This window comes from Prionailurus bengalensis, chromosome F2, assembly GCF_016509475.1.
Source record: "Prionailurus bengalensis isolate Pbe53 chromosome F2, Fcat_Pben_1.1_paternal_pri, whole genome shotgun sequence".
Lineage (NCBI taxonomy): Eukaryota > Metazoa > Chordata > Mammalia > Carnivora > Felidae > Prionailurus > Prionailurus bengalensis.
In genome coordinates this window covers 60,971,663-60,995,674 of record NC_057353.1, presented here as the reverse complement: position 1 = coordinate 60,995,674, position 24,012 = coordinate 60,971,663, and the positions used below count along the sequence as shown (strand labels likewise).

Genomic DNA, 24,012 nt, shown 5'->3' with positions numbered 1-24,012 from the left:
GGGTAACTATATGAAATTGTTATAGGATGTACATGTTATTTTCTGTAAAGAGTCCAGTTTATTTCATAAAAGACTTTTTGAGGCATATTAAAACCTCAAAAAACCTGATTTCCCCTAATTTTCAAAGCTCTTACTAGTTTTAAAAGAGTCACCACCCCCCCCCCCCACCACTTCCCTTATCTTCAGGTTGGCATTTAGAAGGAATTATTGGTCAGAATTCATAAATGCTCTAAAGAAGAAATTAAACCACCCAAGGCAAATGAACTATTTAAAAAACATTTCTGTAAGATTATAAAGAAAGGCAGTATTTTTCTTATTTCTTTTAAAAATAAAACAGATTAGTTTTTAAGTAGAGTAGGATATATATCAGGCACTTAATGTGAAAAACGAACTGTTACCAAAATCCTTAAGCATTCACAGGGGTGGCCTTAATAACAGATGTTTTAACTGAAAAAAAAAAAAAGAATTAATATATGATACAGACTTGGGTGAAGAGAATATGGAAGTTTTAAGACACATGTACCCCATAGTTCTCTCCACCCAAAGTTGACTCTTATTTAAGTCTTTTTTCAAATGCACATTCTGTTTGCTTAAATCTGCATCTGCTACTGGCTTCGAACACTTCCTGCAACGTATGTGCAGCTTGGCAGAAAGTCTGATATGCAGAGGAAAGCACAGAGTAGTTGGTCTTATTAAATACTGAGGTAAATACGTTCAGAGTTCATAGCTTGTCGGTGCTTACTGGTGTCCCATGGTGCTGCTGGGAAAGAGGCTTATAATTATTTTCTTAAAAGTCCTACTTAGGTTAGCCCTCATGCTAAAACAGATAGGAAGTTTTGATGTGTTCCACTTCCCTGTCATGTTTGTTGAAATCATTGAGCTCTGCTGTACAGAGTTGTGGGCTTTTGTTTGCTTGCTTGCTTTAAAGCCATTTGTATCTCTTGATTGAGCTTAGTAGTTTTCTTTGCTGCCAAGAGCATGTGCTGCATCTGGTCTGTGTCCCCCTACTTGTGCTGTGTGAGTCATCTTTGATCCAAGCCACCTCTTAGTTACAAAGTAGCATTGGCATAAGTTTCAAATAGTGACATAGAATGCAGTGTTTTTAGGAGTTTGATTACGTATTTGTGATAACTACAGGCTTTGACATTTAAAAACCTTTGAAGGTAGTTTTATCACTTAACATCTTACTGGTATTGCTAAATTATTGGTTGATTTAGTGGTCAGACATGTATGAACTGTGTTTTCTTGAAACCTAGAAATTGAGTATTTCTGTTGTGTTTTGTGTGTTGTGCTTTATTGGCTCAGAAATAATTTACACTTTATGAATAAGAAGAGATGAAATTCTGTAAGTGGGTGGTTGCCTGGGCTTTGGAGTCACAGAGTCTGAAGTCAGATTGAGTCCTGCCACTTTATAGTTTTTCTAAGAGGATTTCAGTAATGGTGATTAGCTCATTAGAGTTCCTGTGAGGAATATGGTCAGAGAACATATGTGGACCACTTAGTGGGAAGTCTGACATAATAAGTGCTCACTAAGTGCTAGTTTCTCTCCTGGGGTTTAGCTCTGCCCTTACCCTCCAGCCTATATATATGGATATTTTTAATATAATTCTATGACAATATATTTTAAAATAATTTGGATTCATTCGATATAGTATTAAGTCACTAAATGAGACAGTACGTCCATTAAGTTGTCTTTAATTTCTAAAGTTTAAATTAGGTTATTTTGTCTTTTCAAAGTTAATAAGACATCTATAAAACACTTTTTTTCCCCTTAATCTGACAGACATTAAACTATGCTACCTACAGATTTAACTTTCTGCTTTCAGTCATCCCAACAAGCCAACTGTGGTAGTTCTTTGTTCTTGTTTTTCACCGAGAAGTTATCTTTTAATAGGGTTCACTTCAAATAATAAAATAAAAAAGATGATTTTAAAGACAAGGGTAAGGAATTGAAGGGGAAAGAATGCTGGCTACTTATTCTACTGAACTAAAAAGCTTCTAATCCATTCATTGTCCTTCTCAGTGATCTTCAGGAGAACTCATATCTCAAGCTTGTTTGTTGTTTGCCGGCATAACTCCAGATATAGCATTTAAATATAAAACAACATATTATTTTCAGTGTTTTCAAACTTGGAGATAAAAACAAGAGAAAGCCTAACAAATGTGGTGGATTTTTGAAAGGAATAGTTATTGGGCAGCCTGCCTCAGTTAAGATAGTTTTAGCTCTAGGCAATTTAAAATTGACTGTTTTGCAAAGAGGATATCTGGAAAAAGTGAATATGAATATCCTGGTGCCAGACTTTGAACAGTTATTCAGTATTGTAAACCAGGCTCTCCTTTGCTTGGGAGAGGCTTAACCAATTAAGACAATTGTAAAGATTGAAGAGACTATAAAACTTCAGCTCATTTTGATAATCCTTCCAAATTTTGTAGCACTACCTCAACTGCATTTTACGTATAGCTTTTGTATTAGTAATGGGAGTTGGCTTAATGGTAGCTATCAGTTTGTTTTTGAAATTCATTTGCTGTGCTCTGTATCTCCTCATTCTGTAAAGTGTTTGCTTTTTAAGCTAAGAATGCTTAAAAAGTTCTTTCTTAAACTTTTCACTATACAATTCTGAGCTTTCTGTTGGATATTACCGTGATTTAAAAATAGTCCCCCCCCCCCCCCCTCCAAAACAGTTTTCCTCTTTCTATTCATCTTTGGGAACTACCCGAGGAATATTTGGTTATATTAACTCAGAAGTGAGTATCATTGGATCAAATTGCTACTTGGGCTTCTTTCTGTTAAATAAGAGAATTTTAGAACAAAAGTGAGAGCGTGCCTAACCCTGGACCAATTCTACAAAGATGCCTTTAAATGCTGGTTTCTTATTTCATTGACCTGCATTAACTCTGCAGTAAGGAGTTTGTGGTATCAAGGAGCCTTATTTTTTTTCTTTTCCTTCTCTTTTTTTCCTTTTGTTTCTTTTGTTGTGATTCTCTTTGTTCTGAGGTGTGAGGCACTCCTTAAATAGGAGTGAACTTTATCTCTGCCTGGGCACATCTTGTATGCTTTCCTGTTAAAACTCCAGCCCAGTAAAGTGAGTCCAGCTGGGCACAAGAAGGCAGACATCCTTCTACCTCCCACTCACCCAGAGTCTGTGGGCTGGAACAAGGCATCATCACAGCCACTTCCCGAAAGCATGAGCTTCCTCCCCTTCCCTGTTACCTTTGTGTTGTAGCTACATTGGGTCTCTTGCGTGTGCCTTAAGCACCCACTTGTTATGACTCCCTAGAGAAACTAGCATAGCCACAAAAGCAACGATGGCATTCACCTGGAAGGTTAGCATCTGCCGGGACCATTCTTTATTTCCTGTGTAGAATTCCCTCCCACGTCACCTTTTCACGATTTTTTTCCTCGTGTCTTCCGTAGCCCAGAGGGGTGAAAGGTGTGAGCTGGTGTGGCAGCTCAGATCAGTTGAGTGGTGGTAGCTGCCAGGAGCATGGTTTTGAGACCATTTAAAGGACGGTCTGCTTGCATTTCTTATCCCTACTTAAGTTTACCAGGGTACTTCTGCAGGGTTTGGTTTTGTGCTTTTTGAAAATGTGGGTGGGAGGAAGAGGAAAGGAAACGCTGCGTGGGTGAAGGGAGATAAGAGTCACGCGTCTGTGTCAACATTAGAGGGAGGACACAGATCTAAAAGTCTGCAGAGAAAGCAATTCACTTGGCTGGCTGTGAGTTTTTTCTTGTTCCTCAGCTTGTATATAATAGAAAAATGTCACTTAAACATTCTTTCTATTGAATCCAATGTACCTCTTTGTGTACTGCAGGCTCATGTGAGTAGTCCTGGTGAGGACTGGGCCTCAGTGTACCCAGCTTTACTTGGAAGCCCCAGCACCACCCCTGTGCTCATCTTTTCACGGATCCCTCGCAGTCCTTTTAGATCTTTCTTTCTGGGTGTGACGCCTCCAGGAGGACATTCTTTAAGTTGTGGTTTTTCATTTTTAAAGTTGGGGTAGTAAGTCCAAACCAAAATAGAGACTATCCAGAAATTTCACACAGAATAGGCCCAGAATATATTTTTTGTATAATAGTGAAATTCCGGTGCCTTGTAGATTTTGAACAGCAGTTTTATCAACTTACCTGTCTTGTTCATACCCCTTACATTTTAATATTTATTTGCCATATTTAGGTCATGTGAAAACGCTTATGACTTTAAAAATACGTTTTTATTAGGGGCGCCTGGGTGGCTCAGTTGATTAAGTATACAACTCTTGGTTTTGGTCCAGGTCACGATGTCAGGGTTTGTGAGTTTGAGCCCCTCATTGGGATCCACGCTGATGGTGCAAAGTCAGCTTGTGATTCTCTCTCCCTTTCTCTCTGCCCCTTCAATGCGTGCACTCTTTCTCAGTCTCAAAATAAATAAATACTTGTAAAAAAAATGAGTTTTTATTAGAGCTTTGCAAAATCTTGTGTGTCATGATTTTCTAAGCTATAGAATGGCTAAGTGGAAGTGGTCTCCTCACCCACCAACTCTCTCTCCCCCTGCCCCAAGTTCTACCAGCACGGAAGCTGTCTCTCCACTTCTCAGTTCTCAGAATTAAATACATTGGAGCAGTGTTAACTCTGTAGGGCTACAAGCCGCCTATTCCTGAGTCTCTTCCTAGCTAAAAGGAACACTTATTTTCATTTTTGTCCAAGGGGCTTAAAGTAGGTAAGATTCTGGATGAAGAAAGAATTTGGAGGCTTGCTACTGTTCATAGAGGTTTTTTGTTTTGTTTTGTTTTTTTGTTTTTTTTTTTTTTACCTCCTGCATCCTGAAAATACTATTATAAAAGCTATTGTATTCAGGCTATTTGGGGAGAGACTTAGTAAGATTACAGACTGCTTTTCAGAGAAATTCATTTTTAAGTATTAGTGCATGCTGGAGGCTATGCTTTAGTCTATAGAAAAATTATTACTTATAATTAACATATTCAGTGAACAATGTGGAGTCACAACATTTTCACTGTGATGAGCTCTTAGATCTTTCTGGAGATGGGAAAGTTAAGCGTCAGAAAAATGTCATTACCTGGATGGCAGGACTCCCCATGGGAAAAATCGAAGCACTGGTATGAGAACCTAGATCTCAAGATTCCAAGTCTTTTCTTTTTTCTACTGTTGCCAAGTGAATCTAATTTCTCCTTATATTATAGCTAAATTGTACATTGACCGATATTTTGGAAGTACTGACTTAAATAAATCATCCTATCCAGTCATGTGTTGACAATTGTCAATTGCTTGTTACTCTCTCCCCATCTTCTCCTTGTCCCTTTAAAATGAATGGTAAATTTAGTCTGGCTCCTGTTTTGTTTGTGATATTAGAACTTTTAACTGTGATTAAATCTCATTTGCCAAGTTAGTGATTTTAATTTAAAAGAGGGAATTTTAAAGCAGAGAGAGACCATAGCAGTGATTCTATGCCATATTTATGTGTTTGATATGAATCTGTTAAACTAGCTGGGAAGGAAGTCTGTTATGTGCCAGAGATACAAAAATTTAAGATAAAAGATAAATTGATATAAGATTGTCATATTTATCTCATACTTCTTCTTGAGGCCATCATATTGTATGTAAAAAGAGAAACTAAAAAACATGTAATTCTTGAATAATTACAAGTTGACAGCCGTATTTTATCATGAGAAATAGAACTTTCCTTGAAATTAAGCAGATTTGTAATTTCTTTGCCTAGTAACAAATGTTGAAAAGTAAGATTGTGCCCATCTGAGGAAGGTTCTTTTGTATTTTATGATCCTGAATCCTGTTTGCTTTATAAAACCATAGTGCTATAACCAAGGAAATGACAAACATATAACTTTACATTTGCTAAAACCTGATTAAGAGTTTTAAAAATGAAATGATTAGATTCTGAGTCAAGCAAATATATTTATTCCACATAGTTGTGCATTCATTATAATAGAAATAGCCTGGATGGTAGGTTGACTATAAAATTTTCTCCTGTATTACCTATTTGCTACTCATTTTTGGGCTATATTGCTTTTAAAGGTTTTAATCTTTTATTTATCATATTCTCAGTTTGCACCTATTTTTCTAATAATACTGCTTTAAGTTAATAATGCACATTATAGTTATTAATTTGAAGGGAGTAAAAGTCTTTCAACCGTTTCATTCTACACATGGTGATTAACTTATAACTCTAATGAAAAATTAGTATCTATTAGTTAACACAAAAGAACACACAAGAAAAGAGTTCTTTTTAAAATTTAGCATATGCAGTAGGGGGCACCAAATGAAGGCAAAAATGAATTCTTATATTTTAAATCAGCTACAGCTTGTATTCTGTTCATATTTAAATAATGTGGTAGTTAATTGTTTCCCCATTCATTTTCCTGATGATCTTAACTTCTCAGTTCTAAAATCTGTGTTGAAGAAGACATTGATAACTATTCTCACTTACTAATTCAAATGAAATTTCTTAAAACCAACCAGTATAGCAAATACACAAATTGTTTTCTTAAACATTGACTATTTTTAAGAGTTTTGAGAAGGGAGTGGAAACCACATTTAACAAATAATTTCATTTTTAGAACAAGGCATTATTATTGTGTTTTTAGTAACTTTTCTACAACATGTTATTTCATCAATGAAAAAAAGAAAGCTTCGGGGATTTGAAATGATTTGAAAGCTTAAATTCATTTTCTTTATATGTGAACTGAATGAATTTTAAATCTGGAAACCTGTTCCCTGTAGCTTATAAGTTGTTGTGTAACAACTCATTTCCAAAAAGGCTTGTTTTTAATATTTGTGGCGTCATTAAATAGATTTTCTTTTACCCCCTCCTCTCTATATCGTCTAGTCCAATATCAGATGGAAATGATGCGCAGCCTTCGCCATGTCAACATCGATCATCTCCACGTGGGCTGGTATCAGTCCACATACTATGGCTCGTTCGTCACCCGAGCACTCCTGGATTCTCAGTTCAGTTACCAGCATGCCATTGAGGAATCTGTCGTTCTCATTTACGGTTAGTAGGAGTTTCCTTTATTATTCTTTTCTTCCCTTAATGTTATTACTACTATTTTTGCTTTCTGTCTTTTTGCCTCTAAGAGCAGCCTGGCAGGCCTTCTCAAGTAAATACCAACCCTGTTTCTGCAGCAGCCTCAGCAGCAGCTAAGTCTAGACAGGGTTTCCTTCTCTCTGTTTATTTTTCTTGCTATCAGAGCCCTGATGTGTACATTTTGGAATGCTGGAGTAGCTGCTTCATTTTTATTCCTCCGTCTCCCCTCCCTCATTTGAAGGGGCTGGTGGAACTCGACCAGATGTCTAACAAACCCCAATTGCTAGAGTGTCTGGCTCTGTACGTGACTGACCAATCCTAACACAGTGTGCCAAGTTTTTTTTTATACCTCTGACAGCAGCGTACAAAACCTGGACTGTTTCTTAGCACAAAGATTTTTTTCTTTTCGGCCTATTTAATGGTGTTTCCTCAAGCTCTCCAGACCAGATGTTCTGTGCTGTATCAGAACTGTAGGCAATTTAACAGCTTTATAGCCTTCCCCCTCCCCAAACACTCACAGTTTGCCATATCTGGCAGACTTGCATATAGTTTCCAGCTGAGAAGTAAATGTAACGTCCTGAGTATCTGTCAGAAAAAATACTAATGAATACGATCAATCTTATGAGCTGCCCCAAAATTGTTTCAGTATGTTAACAATTGGATTACAGTAAAGAACAAGTTGTTAAAGTGTACTTATATTGGCTGGAAACATTGCATCATCAGACCTTGATGAATTTTCCACTTGTTTCAATCTATTTTGGTTTTCATTTTATCACCTATTGCTAAAAGTTTCACTGTGTTAAGTTTCAGACAACATGAATGTTAACACAGGTTTTAGGCGAATATTGGCGTGCCGGAGCCGTTATCATGCAGCAAGTGCTAAGCTCCCTTACTCAGGGAGTATTTAAGCAGCTAGTTTTCGACAAAATTAGTTTCTCTGAAACTAAAAAGACACTTTTGTGATAGCACTTTTTTGTTGTTTTGTTTTTAGAATCTGTTTTACTAAACTTGGGCAGTGATTCTTAGAATGGATACATTTCGTTTGCAGGGTTATTCATTTAAATTAGTCAACCGAACTGCACAAGTGCATGCAGTGTATTTTCATATTTAATATTCATTAGTATTTTTCTTGTCATACGGGATGAATGTAAGGTATAGAACATATGAGATGTTTTCATCAAGAATACTTGTTCAAGTATTCTTCTTGAAAAGTTCAACTTTTCATCAAGAATACTTGTTGAAGCTGAGGAATAGATATGAGAATCGCTTCGTTTTGAATCCTTTATTTTTACTTCAGGGAGGAAGTTCCTCTCCCCCCCCAATTACAAGTAGGACGATAGGGTTCCTACATTTTCACTTAACTATTTGCTGGTTCCAATCTGCTTCATGATGCGTTCTGATCATTTATTTTGATCTTCATTTTGCAAAGATTGTATGATAAGTGACAATGTGCCTAGAACCAGTGTCATTCAAGCACTGGTAGTAACAAAATTTCTAGTAAATTTCTTTCTCTTTTCCTTATTTGAGATCCCATAAAAACTGCCCAAGGGTCCCTCTCGCTGAAAGCATACCGACTGACTCCTAAACTGATGGAAGTTTGTAAAGAGAAGGATTTTTCTCCTGAAGCGTAAGTGTTTGGGGGCCTGTGAGGCATATGGTAAAGCATTGGCTGTTTTTTCTTTTAAGGTTTTAGTTTGCCACATTTATTGAATCCATGGTGGTGGTGGCGTGGTAATGCTTCTGCCGTGTGGACGGTAGACGTCTTTTGCATGGCCGAGTGCCACTTGATCTCTCCCTTTCCATGTTTAAACTGTTCTGTGTGGAATGTCTTGTCTGTTCTCACTATGAGTGAATTCATTTGGAGTGGGAATTAATTAGCTACTGGATTTGAGGAAATAAATGATTAATAAAGGGAGGTTAGGTGAGTGACCGGCGGCTGTCAGAGTATGAGCTCTGTGTCAGGAGGACTGTGAGATGTAGGTCTTACTTTGTGAACTCCTGTTTTGTGGGGCTGGGGGCTGGGGGTTGGGGGTGGGGAAGATACAAACAGTTTAAGGTATCCATAAGGAATGTGGGTTTTTGGAAATTTTATGGTTGATGGTATGAACAGAATTAATTAGTACAGCTGTTTTATGATCTTACATAATGGCATTGGAATATTTACATTAAAATTAAAAAAAATTCAGAATTCTTTCATTTCCTGTTAAATATGGGAATTTTTATTTCTTATTAAAGTTAGTAGCTTTAACTTCATTTAGCACAGGTAGTTTTTTTTTTTGCTGGTTTCCTAATAGCTTCTAAAGAAATTAAGGCAAAAAATGTTAAAAGCTAACTCATGAACAATTCCTGGGAGTGGTGGTTATAACTAAATTATGAAAAATGGCATTTTTGCTGTGTTCTGAACCATCGTATATAGGATATCCTGTGAGTGTTCTGCTAGTGGTGAATTTAGTTGTTCAGTAGGCTTTTAAAATGAACTTTCCAGCAACTAGAGTATTTCCCTTTTCTAGGGAAATGTTTTAGATATAGATTATATAGCTTTACTTCCCATGGCATTTACATTTTAGTATCAATGAAATTTTGAAGATACTTGATTACGGAGAAAAAATAGTTTATTTTGCCATGAATCTTGTTTTCTGAGCTTTATAACTCAAACTTGGATTGTTTTCAGTGTTATTCAAATCATTCGACTTATGCTGGACTCTGTGAAACTCGTTTCTCTCCTTTTTTAAAAGAGTGCTAATGAAACAGAGATCCTGGAGAGGGCCTGTAATTAGGGAAAATGTATGAAATAGTCAATTTAACACTTACTTCTGACCACCAGATTAAAGTATTTTTAACATGCTTCACAGATTGAAAAAGGGAAATATCACCTTTGAGCACATGTTTGAAGAAGTGCCGATTGTAATTAAAAATTCACATCTGATCAACGTCCTAATGTGGGAGCTTGAGAAGAAGTCAGCTGTAGCAGATAAACATGAATTGCTCAGTCTTGCTAGCAGGTAAGTGGCCCTGTCTCATGAAAAGTCCCTTTTTATCACTTTCTGCAGAAGATTCACTCAGAATTTAATCCATGAATCAAGAAAAAAATTAAGACATAACAACATGTAGTATTTATCCAGCCCTGCTAAGATCCCAGGAAAAAGGCCAAACTGATCAAATGAAAGTGTTTGAATACTAATAATTCCTATAGAATGCTTTGATGCCTTTGCTGTATCATTTTTACTTTGATATGGTAAATGCCCCTGGGAGAGGAGTTTGTTTGTCTGTTTGTTTCTTCTGGGGCTTAGCTTTATTTATTGTACACTGTCCTTAGAGGCTTATGGTATTATGTCTGGATATTTAATAATACTCAGGAGGAAAACAAAAATGCTTATTTGTTTTACTGGTGGCACTTGCCCTTGTTCAGATACAGACTGTATTAGTAGTGAATTTCCAGTGTGGATTTTCAACTAAGAATTTTCCAAACATGACCCTGGCTTTTGCTGTCCTAGACAGTGGTGACATCATCTCCTCCATTGTGACTCCTTTAGCTATCTAGTTGCTAGGTATTTATTGTGTTGGTAAAGTACTCACTGAGGTGTTCCAAACACATTATTTCCTTTATGGAATTAATGTTTCTTTTCCTATCATTTATTGCTCTTAACAGAAATATAAGCGGAATCATCTATGTAGCTCCTCTTAAGTGCCCTTTAAGCTTGATGTTGGTGATTGTTTTGTGGTGGGAGGGTGCTAGCAGCAGACCTGTAGAAATTAAATAGGCTGAGTTGGTACTCAATCAGTATGTATTTGTTGAATGACCACGAAGTGTGTTTTCTTAAGCACACAGTTTGGAACCGAAGCTCAGTTATTTGTCATATTTCTATAACCCCCGGTAGAAGCTTGCGCAAAAGAACATACAGACCTTGTACTTCTTTGTTATAAGATGAGTGGCATAAACCCGGGAGGACCAGAGAGCCCAGTATTCTCCATGCCCTGGAATGGATAGGACTGTGGTTGAACGGCCACTTCTATTGGATGAATCCATCATAGAGGCCACTAGAAAGCCTGTACAGAGGAAGGAGATGGACACTGCGTGGTAAACGGAGTGTACAACCAGCTTACAAGGCTAATTTGGCACTAAAGAGTTACTGTGGACTGCAAACATATATTCATAATAGTCCTTTAATTTGTCTCTCTTAGAAGGTCATACTTTTCTTTATTACTTTTACAAACACATTCAGCACACCTGTATTTAAAGCATTGCGCCAAGAACATTCTTTAGCATGCAAGGTTACAATTTGATACATTAAGTATATATGTAGTTACACAATAATTTTAAATTTATTATGTGAAAGCGTTTGCTCATATAATTTATGCCTTCACCCTTTCTCAAGCTTATTGAGCATACAAAACAAATATAGCCCTTTTGTGCTTTAACATTACCAGTGAGTTGGTCTGTAATGCCTGTTTATCCAGAACAGCATTTATAATAGCCAAGAAAATGCTCCCAGTTTGCCATAGCAACTAAGTTCTAGACAAATATTTTATTATAGTTTTATCTTCTATATTTTATGTGAAATAGAAAGAGAGGTCCTTTTCTTTAAATGTGAAATTATTTAAAAGGTAAATTTGTGTTCCTGTTGGAAGGGAAGAAAATGAAGCAACCCTGAGCAGTACCTGTACTAATGGACGGTTATATTCACCCAAACTGATAATACTGTTTTAACAGACTGAACTATAACCTTTGTACATCTCAAATTTTAATTTCTTTTTTTTTTTTTAATGTCTTTATTTTTGAGACAGAGAGAGACAGAGCATGAGCAGGGGAGGGGCAGACAGAGAAGGAGACTCAGAATCCAAAGCAGGCTCCAGGCTCCTAGCTATTAGCACAGAGCCTGATGCGGGGTTCGAAATCATGAACCACGAGATCATGACCTGAGCTGAAGTCGGACGCTTAACCGACTGAGCCACCCAGGCGCCCCTCAGATTTTAATTTCTAACATTAATAGCATGCTGATGATAATCAGGTCAGTCGCCATGAAATTTTTTCTAAGAAACCACATCAGAAATCATGCTCTAGCAGCTCCTCAAACATTTTGCGTGGTCTTGCTTTTCACAACCCATATGTGGATACCACTTCTTTGGTTTACCTGATAATTGGTTCTAGGCTGTGAATAAAGCATACTGCATTTCCTTTCATTTAAAACAATTCTAATTTTTAATTTTTTTTTTTTTAATTTTTTTTTTCCACGTTTTTATTTATTTTTGGGACAGAGAGAGACAGAGCATGAACGGGGGAGGGGCAGAGAGAGAGGGAGACACAGAATCGGAAACAGGCTCCAGGCTCCGAGCCATCAGCCCAGAGTCTGACGCGGGGCTCGAACTCCCGGACCGCGAGATCGTGACCTGGCTGAAGTCGGACGCTTAACCGACTGCGCCACCCAGGCGCCCCTCTAATTTTTAATTTTAATTTTATTGGATGGAAGTTCTGGTAATGGCTGCCTCATAACAGCCTTCATTAATTTTTAAAAATGTGTTACACAAGCCTTCAGCTTTTCACACTTGAAAAAGTAATTATGTTATTTCCTCTTTAAAAAAGTAAACGAAGGTGGGCATTATACATTAAGGATAAAGATAAATTGATACTACAGCCAGAGCAGACTACAGCATATCTCTGCATGTGTTGGTTCACATCTGTTTAAGTGAGCTGTTTTCAGTTCTTTGTTTACCTTGACAATAAAAGAAAAGGCTATATTATTGAATTTCCTAATAATACCTCCCTGGTTCAGTATTCTAGTTGAACTGGTACTGAAGAAATCCCTGTACAGTTGCTCTTGGTAATGGACCTGATTTCCTGTGAATGTTATCTGTGAAATAGTTAGATATTATTTTAATTCCTTTTGCCCTTCAAGACCTGTTGTGCAGACTTTTGAGTATTTCTTATTGGATATATTTCTGAAGAACATTGTAGTGATATAAATGATATGAAATGTTTAGAGGCCACAGATCCGTGCTTGTGTTCTTTCACGAATTACATATACTTAACAATACGTAACATTAGTGCTTTATATTAAAGACCTTTTGGGGTAGAGAGGGCGAGTCTATTCCAGTAGAATTGCTCGAATCAGTGTAGTCATTCTTCAAGATTTAAGGTGTGGGAACAAATAATAGATCTCTCTTCATATGGCAATAACTCTCCCTTATGGTTTTCTCCAGTGTCATTACCCTTCCCGCCATCACCCAGTTAATAGGGTTTGTGGTGATCTTTTCTCTTCTCTGAATTCCTTTTGCACTTAGCGTATAAATGACTTTTTTTTTTTAATTTTTTTTTTCAACGTTTATTTATTTTTGGGACAGAGAGAGACAGAGCATGAACGGGGGAGGGGCAGAGAGAGAGGGAGACACAGAATCGGAAACAGGCTCCAGCCTCCGAGCCATCAGCCCAGAGCCCGACGCGGGGCTCGAACTCACGGACCGCGAGATCGTGACCTGGCTGAAGTTGGACACTTAACCGACTGAGCCACCCAGGCGCCCCAGACTTTTTTTTTTTTTTTTTAAACAACTATTTGCATAGTTGATTGTAGCATTTCTTGTATTTGTTCTAGCTCTTTGGGCCTCAGTTCTTTCATTGGTGAAAATGGAAGGGTCAGTGCCCTCTTCCTGAGGGCTGTCCCATCCCTGTCCCTCCTGCCTTCTGGGGATCTGACTCCATTCTTCAGTTGCTCTGTGTGTTGTTTTCTGTTATTTATTTATTTATTGACTTGTTTTTCCCATAAAAAAAAATTGACAATGTTCAAGTCCTCAGAAAAATGGAAAGAGTTAAATCTGATGAACACACATAAACTTTTCACCTGGATTTACCAGTGGTATATCCTCCCACATTTGCACCTGCTCTCTTTTTATCTATGTACATAAATGCATGGCTTGTTGTTTGTTTTTTGTTTTTTTTGTTTTCCTGAACCATTTGGGAAGAATTGCTGGCAGGGCACCTGGGTGGCTCAGTCAGCTGAGCGTCGGACTTTGGCTCAGGCCATGATCTCACAGCTTGTGGGTTTGAGCCCCACATCAGGCTCTGTGCTCACAGCTCAGAGCCTGGAGTCTGCTTCAGATTCTGTGTCTCCCTCTCTCTCTCTCTGCCCCTCCCCTGCTTACACTCTGTCTCTCTCAAAAAAAATAAACATTAAAAAATTTTTTTTAAATAAAGAATTGCTGGCATGACTTTTAACCTCTAAATATTTGAACATACATCTCCTAAAAAGGACATTTAAACTTGTTTAAGTCTCCATCATCTTTTTTTTTTTTTTAATTAAAAAAAAATTTTTTTTTTAACATTTATTCATTTTTGAAAGAGTATGAGCGGGGCAGGGACAGACAGAGAGGGAGACACAGAATCTGAAGCAGGCTCCAGTCTCTGAGCTGTCAGCACAGAGCCCGACTCCGGGCTGGAACCCACAAACTGTGAGATCATGACCTGAGCCGAAGTTGGACGCTTAACCGACTGAGCCACCCAGGCACCCCTAAGTCTCCATTATCTTAAGAAACAAAATTACAAAAAGAATGCTTTTTGACGTCATACCACTATTATCCATTTCCTTTCACCTGTTGCTTCATACTCACTTGTTTTTATAGTCATACTTAGTGTTCCATCTGTTCTTTGTTGTCAGAGCTCTCACTGAAATCACAGAGGACTTCATCACTGTATTACTGGAGATTGTGGACACTTAAGTATTTTGTATGTTGATGTCCCCTTCCTGAAATACTTTCTTTGGAGCCTCTGAAACTACAACTGTTCTAGGTTACTTCTCATTCTCCACAGTGAGCCCTCTTTGCTCATCCCTAAATTTCAGTGTTCTTCAGGGTCTGTCTTCCCCTTTGTGCACTCCTGGGGTGATTTCATTTTATTTCTGCGTCTTTTGCTACCTTAGGCCAGGGCCTCATTATTTCTATTCCTGATTACTTTCGCAGTCTCTTAACTTCCTGCAAAACTTCCTATTCCTCTTTCATTGTAGTAATCTTGCTAAATGCAAATTGTACTCTCGTATTACTCCTTTGCTTAACTTTCTGGCTGGTTCCCCATTGGCCTTAGAATAGAATCCAAACGTACAGTCCTTGCTTCCAAGACTGTGCTGTGACCCTTGTCTGCCTCTTAGTTTCACTGCTCTCTTTTCCCAATCTTGCCCTCAGTGCAGTTCTTCAAAGGCATCATGCTTTTCATGCCAGAGTGTCTGAACATGTTGCCTGTGCCCAGTATCTTCAATGTCCCTTCCTGCCTTCCTTGTCTCCAACTCCTCTTCAAAAATTCAAAATTCAGTTGTCACATTATCTGGAAAGTCTCATCTCCTCCTGCCAGACTATCTTGTATGCTTCTGTTACATCCCTGTGTTGTGTTTATCTGTTTACATTCCTGTCTTCTCACTAGGATGGGTGGAGAGCAACAATGTCTTTTACAGTTCAATACACAGCATCTGACAGGGTGACTGGCAAAATATGTATGTACTCAATAGTGTGTATTGAAAGAGTACATTTAGATGACAGAGTATCGTTAAATTTTAATCTTGACTGTATTTGGAACACAGTGTGACTGTATAATCAGTGGATGTGGACTAAGTACTCGGAGGAAAAAATGAATTAATTACTCACCTTGACCATTGGCCTAGACATTTAATTAGAGGTGACTTAGAATCAAGCTGTTAAGTAATTAGAAAAAAACAGAAACAAATACTTATCTTGTTTCCAAAGAATAAGAAATATTTTAAAGTTAAAAATGATTCACGAAATTAAAATGGGCTAAGATAAATATGAAATAAAATTTAATTTGATAAAAACACTTTTGCAAAAAAGCGAAACATTTGAATGTTTTGAAAAAGCGTCATTAGGTCAACTGGGCTAAGGTTATGTAGGTAGTTCCAGACCTGGGATTAGAAGGTAAATTTATTTACACACACACACACACACACACACACACACACACACACACACACACCAGTTCTGTGTTCTTTCATTTAGGAAAGAGCCAAAACTTGGTAAAAAGAATTCAATATATCGTGGCTTTTGCTATATTCGCCATGTTGTACAAACATTTACTACTAATTCCAAATCATTTTCATCACCCCAAATAGTATCCATTAAGCAGTCATGTCACCCCTCCTTTTCCCATGCTCTGGCAGCCACTCATTATTTTCTGTCTCTATGGATTTCTTTATTCTGTACATTTCATGTAAATGGAACCATATAGCGAGAGGCCTTTTGTATCTAGGTTCTTTTACAAGGTATATTGTTTTTAAGGTTTATGCATGTATCTGGACTTCATTCATTTTATGGCTCAATAGTATTCCATTGTATGGACATACCACAACTTATCCATTCATGTTTTGATAGACATTTGGTTTTTTTCCCACCTTTTGGCTTTTATGGATAATACAACTATTAACATACATGCACAGTCTTCTGTGTGAGCCTATGTTTTTAGTTCTCTTGAATAAATATACCTATGAGTGGAATTGCTGGGTCATATGGTAACTTTTAACTCTTTGAGGAACCACCAAACTGTTTCCCATAGCAGCTGTACCACTTTACCTTCCCACCACAGTCTATGGGTGTTCCAGTTTCTCTACATCTTTGTCAACACACCACAATAGACTCTTTAATCTCCTGGTTTGTACCCTCCAGTCTGTTCTCTGCATAGCAGCCAGAGTGGTCATTTTAAGATTTAAGGCAAAATATATCACAAACATGAACAACTCAAGGGCATCATTTAATTGGTGTTGAGGGGTCTCATTCACTTTAACTGTCATTAGTGTTTTGTGGTGCAGCTGATGACTTCCCGTGTGGGCTTGTCTGACCTCTGTGTTCCAGCCACGGCTGAGACCTCCTCTTTTTGTTGGCCTCGTTCTTGTGCATCACAGGCATTCAGCACTGATGCTGTCTTCTCCAGGAAGACTTTTGTTTGGCTGATTCCTCCTGATCGTTTGCTTTCAGCCTGTCATCTCCTCAAAGGGATAGTGCAACCATACTATCCAAAGTGTCTCTACCTTCCCTTCCCCGCTTCCCCACACCTAATCATTTGTAGGCTCAGTGAAGATAGAGACCGTGAATGTTTCATTCATCATTGTCTCTGTTTGCTAACACTGAAGTCGGAACATAATAGATGCTTAGTAAATACTTGTTTGAAATGAATGAGTGAATACTATTTGTTAACTAGTTATTTTTAGAGTACGTGTATGCAGTAGTAGGCTTTACCATGGTAGGAGTTAGTTACAGGCAGAAATAAATGAATATGGTGGTCATTTTACAAATCACGAGCATCATTTTCTAAGATTATTTTGGTAAATTAGCTGCAGTAGAAATTTCTGGAGAGGAAAAGAAGTGTGAGTGACTGTACTACACATTCTAGGGAGGGCAGGGGGAAAGGAGCCCTCTTTCTTTCCTCATGTAGCTTTACAGAATAAATGCTGTTCTTTTAGAACCTGCTGGGTAGAGAAATCATGTACCAGAAGTCTTAGTGTGTTTGCATGGTTCTTCCTTTCCATGCGTCTTGATTTAAATGCTCTGGAACACAGTTGGGAAGGGGGTGGTGCTAAGGGAAAAGGTGCAGGAGTGCTGAGCTTAGGTTAAACTTGGTTGTTCAGGAAATAAACATTATAGATATCCTGCTAGATATGTTTAACAGCTTCTACTCTGATACATGTATGCTCTGACAGTAAGAAACTGAGCTATTTCAGGTGCTCTGGTGGTTACAGTGTGAGTTCAATATGAAAAGTTTAATAACAAGCTGATTCACATTCTTTCCTGGACCCTTGTTATGTGTATGTGTGCTCTCATTCTTTTAGCAAATAGCAGCGCAGTTTAATATCTCAGAAGTGTTTAGAGCAGTGGCAGAGCTATAACTTTAAAGTATGACATGCCAGTATATTTACTTTACATTTCAGCAATCATTTGGGGAAGAATCTACAGTTGCTGATGGACAGAGTGGATGAAATGAGCCAAGATATAGTTAAATATAACACATACATGAGGAACACGAGTAAACAGCAGCAGCAGAAACATCAGGTTGGTGTTATGGAAAAATTCAACAGACATGGAATTCATTCCTAAGTATGGTGCTTTAAGAGTTATATTCAAAACTATTGAAATTGTATTTGATAACGCATTGACTAATAGCTGCTAACTATATCATATTTAAAAGTGTTATTCTTTATATAGTATGTTCCTCACATATTATTTCTAAGTTGTACTTTAAAATACCTGTCTTAAATAATGCTGGTATTAAGCTCAGATTGTGATGACAGTGTTATGCAAATAAGAGATACATTTATTGAGAAAATCAGAGGCAGAAGAGATTCTGGAGTGTCACAGCTCATTTCTTTACTAACTATAATTGGTTTGGTAGTGGCTCATTGCAGCATAGTTAGCAATCTTCAGTTCATTTGAAAAACTGAGCAATTGTGATTAAGAGCAAGCAATTTTGATAGGAAATAATAGACCAACCGCTGTGAAATAGATAGTATAATACAGATAAAAACCCTAGAACTACCTGAATATTCTCACATGCACATACACACTGCTATGGCCATTTAGCCTTTTCTTTATTAGTGTTGCTTGAAGGCCACATGATTCTCACAGTTCCTGGAATATTGTTTTTAGGACTGTATTGTTCTGAGGAGTTCTTATAGCACTTGATTCATAGATAAGTTGATTCCAGAATGTTCATCTGTGAAAGTGTTTGTATGTGACTACTGTGTTTTTATTAAAATGCACTTGAAACTAGGTGTTGTTAACTGTATAATTCTCAGCACAAGTATAACTAAGGGGTTCTGAGAATATTACACTCAAACTTTTTTTTAACATCAGTTGTTCATATATAGTGAAATTTAAGTACTTTGTTTCTATTGTACTTAGAATTTTAAAAACACATAGAAATCTATAAAGTATATACCTTTTAAAAGAAAAGATGATGGGTAGTAAAAATGGCGATGGTGAAACACTTATAAAGGGTAGCAGGGGATGACGACAGCAGAAAAGACCTAGCATGATTCTGTCCTCCTGCTGCTGCTTCCTGTAGGTGAAGGTTGCAGCCTGGAGTATCAAATTGTGAGACCGTTGATTCTGGAAACCAGTCTTACAGATATTTTTTACAATTCTAATATGTCTTAAAACTTTGTACTTGATGCTTATTTGTACCACCACCACCATTCATAACCCTTTTTAGATTTGTCTGACTTCTCTCAAATCCCCTAATGAGTATAGAAATCTTTGCAAAGGAAGGTACTCCCCCTTTTTAAGAATCCAACGACCTAAACTTTTTACTGGCCCACCTTGGTTTCTCATTACCTGACATTTTAAGGGCTACGTGTGGGATATTTTCCCTCTGCTGTTGTAAGCAACCCACAAGTGTTACCTCTTGATTATAATTTGCTCTGTGAGTTTGTAGTTAAGCCATACCTTTAGATGTATCTTCACCTTCTCTTCAGAGAATCACAGGAATCTTCGTTTGGAAAGTTTCTGAAGTGTTATCTAAGCTAATATTCATTCTTAGCTATAGGGCTAAAAGCACAGCTGATCAGTAGAAGTGCTTACTACTGTAATAATAGCAGTGATGATGTTACAGTATTAACATCATTAGCATTATTGTTGTTTTGGTCAGTAGGGGTAAAGTTGAAAAAATTCCCCAATGTGATAGTTGATTCCTTTACTTACTACAGTTAAGATAAATGTTACTTGTAACGCCGTCATTTACCCTATTGTCATAAATGGTAAAATCACTCCCCTTCACTCACCAATTAAGAACTTCTTTATCTTTTAAGCCCCCAGTTTCCTACATAACCAGTTTGCCTTTTGCATATCATTATAGACTCTCAGAGCGACACTTGAGTTTCCAACAAAGGCATTTTCTTTATTGCCATGTTGATTAGCTTCTTAGAAGCAGGAGTTACCATGGGTTACCATTTTTAAAACTGAAGTTTGAATTCAGAGCAATGGAGTTTTGCTGATCGCGTAATTGACAATGGGTCTCTTTTTCTCCTCAGGTAGGGACAAATAACCAAATAATTTCTCCTCTGAATTTTAGTATCAGCAGCGTCGCCAGCAGGAGAACATGCAGCGCCAGAGTCGAGGGGAGCCCCCACTGCCTGAGGAGGATCTGTCCAAGCTCTTCAAGCCACCCCAGCCGCCAGCCAGGATGGATTCTCTGCTCATTGCAGGTACTGTCAGCTGGTGCAAAACGTGGCTACTCTTCTCTCTTCCTTAGGAAGCAGGAGACGAGGAAAGATCTATAAACAGAAAAATACATCATAAAAGCTAGTGTATTTAAAATGGTTGAATGATGAATTTGAATCTAGCACATATACTCTCTGAAACTTATGAACATGTCAGTCTTTGTTATTTCTAAGTTTCTTTCTGCACTTCACTCCTTGTTTAAGCATTTTTTGAGATGGCATTATAAACTTTCTAAAGTGGAAAGGTTTTATTTGAGTCATCTTTCATAGAAACCAAGAAAAAAATGTTTACCTTCTCATAATGCAGAAGATCATTTAACTCGAGCTGCTTACTTTTCATGTTCCAGTCCAGCACTGAGCCCATGTCTGTTTGTGGGTGTTTGAATTGAAAAGGATTTCCCTTAACTTTGACTGCTATTGTAGCAACATGAATGCAATTCTGGATGTACTTTGTGTGGATGTACTTACCATTTAACACTGCCTTTCAGTGGTTGGTGGAGTCTTGTGTCCTTTGCTAGGACTTGATTGTGCTCTTATTTAGCCATGATAACCTGATTTCTGTGTAAATGCTGTTAAATACTGTTTGATTTGATCAGCTAGTTGCCTGTGAGAGATGTATTTGAGTAAAAATCCTACTCAAAAGATGATCTTCCACAATTTATTAATTCTGTTGGTACATTTTCAGTGTGGGGGGAAATTCCAAATTCCTTAAGATTTTCTAGAATACATATAAGTTAAATTTGGGAAACTGGGACACGTTTTCCTTACTTAAGGTCCAATTCAAGCAGAGTTGTATTTATTATATTTTCAAAACACATTGCACAAATGTTGCATTAGATTAGATCATTAATTCTAAGACTTAAAGAGCAGTGATGTATTTCTTTCTTCACATGGACTCTCTGCTTCTGCTCTATCTTGGGTTAGAAGAGGAAGAAACCCTTAGTATTTCCAGAGCACAGACTGAAAACTACTGTACTTGTTCATATCTGGGTCAGGTAGGTCCATTTAGTTTGCAGTTCTGTGATTTGGTATCTGGATCTCTTTTGTGCCTGGCTAAGGAGAGCCAGTGCTGTTTTCTCACTTGTCTTAGTACAACGTGCATCTGATCAACATAGTCAGTACCTTTTGATTGATAGCTAATATGTACTTAACTGCTGTTTTTCTTCATTCTCCGTGCAACCAGGAGTGGAAGATAGCCTATTTTCAAAAGAACTTACATTCTTCATTATAAGGATATGGACAAATGGAATTGATTCTTATAAACTCTTGATTCAGAACAAAACAAAACAAAACTCTGATGATCCTGCATTCTGATTTTCTTGCTTGACTAGTGTTTTAGGTCATTATAATTTATGGAACATTGTGACTCTCTTTCTCACTTTCCCAAATGCACAGGCCAGATTAACACTTACTGCCAGAACATCAAGGAGTTCACTGCCCAAAATTTAGGCAAACTCTTCATGGCCCAGGCTCTTCAGGAATACAACAACTGAGAAAAGGAAGTTTCCAGAAAAGGAGTTAACGTGGACTCTTGAGATCACATTGGGGCACTTCTTGGAAGAAATACACTTGCATATTGAAGTCTTTCCAGCTAATAATAAAATAATAAAACAACCTTGACTGCCTGCTCATTTGATTTTAGACATGTCTAGCCTTTTATTTTTGTTTTGCTTATGCTGTTTGTCTTCAAAAGATAAAACAGATTTGATCAGAAGCTTCATCAGGCTCAGACCTGCAGGCTCCGTCACCTTTTCTACCACCTCTGAGATGCCACATTTCAACATAGAGTCCAGTGCTGCTTGTCCCAACTCCTGACCCAGAGGCCCTGGCACACTGTGAGTTCTTGTGCTTCATTCTACCAAATTGGTGCCCCTGGAAGGCCAGGCCTGTGTGCTTGCCCAGGCAGCCCTCATCCCCAAGCCTCAAACTGCTGGGCGTGTTTCTTACTGGTCTCTCGTTTCGTTTCCACAGGTGATGGTCTGCCAGTACCATTAATGCCAGGTCATTAATTGGCCACTAGAATTAAGGAAAAAAAAAAAAATCACCAAAGGAACCGTATTTTGTATGAAAAAGAAATTCATTCTGTGTATTTATTTTTTATTTAGGACTTCATGTTTATCTTTCCATACCATGAAATATAATTCTGCTGACATGGTGTTTTATAAGTGGGGAAAGAAGAATTGGAAGAACAGTACTCCATGGGGGGAGGGGAGCTTTTAATCTCAGATTTGAAAGATAATCAGAAATCCTGCTGTGTGTAACACCAACATCCGTGAGGGGTACAACTGGCGGAAGTGTGCCTGTGAGACTCTATTTAGTGATTTTCATCTTGAAGACATGGCGCATAGGAAGATGATCAGAGAGAATGGGTTAGGGATAAGGAGAGTTGAGAAGTCTTTTTTTTTTTTCCCTGGCAGCATTGTTCTGGAGGTACTGCTGAGGCTCTGGGAGCAGGCAGCTGGATGGAAACCTGACCTTTTTCCCTCTGGGGTATACTTAAACAAGTTGCTTAACCTCCATGTGCTTCACTTTCCTCATCCAAACAAGATGTGAAAAGGGGACAGGCATATTGCCCTGTGGGCGGGTGTGAATATTGAAGAAATTTACCGAAGATTCAGGTGAAGTGCACAGAATGTTCAGCGGTTGGTACGTAGTGGAGGCTCACTGTGATGACGGTTGTACTCTCAAGTTCTCTGTTTGGGATGTTGGGTTGTTAGCAGGCCCTTGCTTTTAAAAAGCTGTGGCCCTTGAACATTCTAGAATTCAGGTACTTGCTCACATGAATTAATTTTTCTAGGATAAATTCCTAGAAGTGGACCTGCTGGTCAAAGATTATATAAAATTCTAAGGCTTTTTAACCGTACTGCCAAATTACCTTCAAGCAGTTTGCACTGCTACCCATGCTGCTGCCTGATTGGAGTCAACCCGTACTTGAGTGTGGTCATATTAGATAGAGGAGAGGTATTGATAAACAAAACTGGTCCTGGTCTCTGTCCTTGTGGATTGTGTACTCTGTTGGTTTATTTCCTTGCATTCGAGTTGCCTAGATTTGGAATTCTATTGTGAGTTAAACAAAGCACCCTTGAAGTATCAAAGAGCAAACTAAAAGGAAAGTCCTTTCAAACATAAACTTAATTACATGGTGTAAGATTACTGTAACAGGATTCAATTATATTCTTTAAAGGTGTGGTTATTTCTTACATTCCATATGATTATTTCGATACACATAACTGAGAGTAACACATAACTCAGAGTAACACACTTAATGGAAGATTTCAGTAGTTTTCGGGTTAGGAATTACTGTAGTGGGAAAAACTGTTTAGGGAAACATGTCAATGGAAATTAAATCTGCACAGTATGTAGTGTTAAGGAAGAGCTTCTGTTCGGCATTTGATTTGAGTGCTATATTCTGACATTTTTCAGGAACAAATACGTATGGTTCATCTTCTATAAATATTTGCAGTTTCTTCACGTTGAAATGTGAAAAGCTCATAAACTGAGTACCGGGTCTAATAAATCATTCACTTACCCAAGAACAAAAAGACAGAAAAAGCTAGCATGTTAATCTAATGGAAAATTAAATGTGACAAATCAAAAAAGTAAAATATACCTGAATTTGACCCCATAATCATTGATAATGCTTTGTAAGGTTCAAGTAGATGTAGGACTATTTTTAATTGAAAATACCTGAGAGAATGAGTCTTTAGCCTACCCCAGATACCTTGTTTTTTAAAATACCGAGGTAAACGAAAATAACCTTTTCCTCCATTTTTGGA

General features: G+C 37.7%; 1 protein-coding gene across 1 annotated transcript in view; it reads left to right on the top strand.

Moving 5' to 3' along the window:
• The window catches only part of EIF3H (eukaryotic translation initiation factor 3 subunit H), a 98,931-nt gene extending 77,080 nt beyond the window's left edge, over nucleotides 1–21,851 (top strand). Inside the window, exons 3-8 of the mRNA XM_043601625.1 lie at nucleotides 6,840–7,007; nucleotides 8,568–8,667; nucleotides 9,893–10,042; nucleotides 17,951–18,071; nucleotides 20,089–20,221; nucleotides 21,632–21,851. Coding sequence (XP_043457560.1) covers nucleotides 6,840–7,007; nucleotides 8,568–8,667; nucleotides 9,893–10,042; nucleotides 17,951–18,071; nucleotides 20,089–20,221; nucleotides 21,632–21,729 — 770 coding nt within the window. The 3' untranslated portion in view covers nucleotides 21,730–21,851. The remainder of the gene's footprint in view (nucleotides 1–6,839; nucleotides 7,008–8,567; nucleotides 8,668–9,892; nucleotides 10,043–17,950; nucleotides 18,072–20,088; nucleotides 20,222–21,631) is intronic.
• The last annotated feature ends 2,161 nt before the right edge of the window (nucleotides 21,852–24,012 follow it).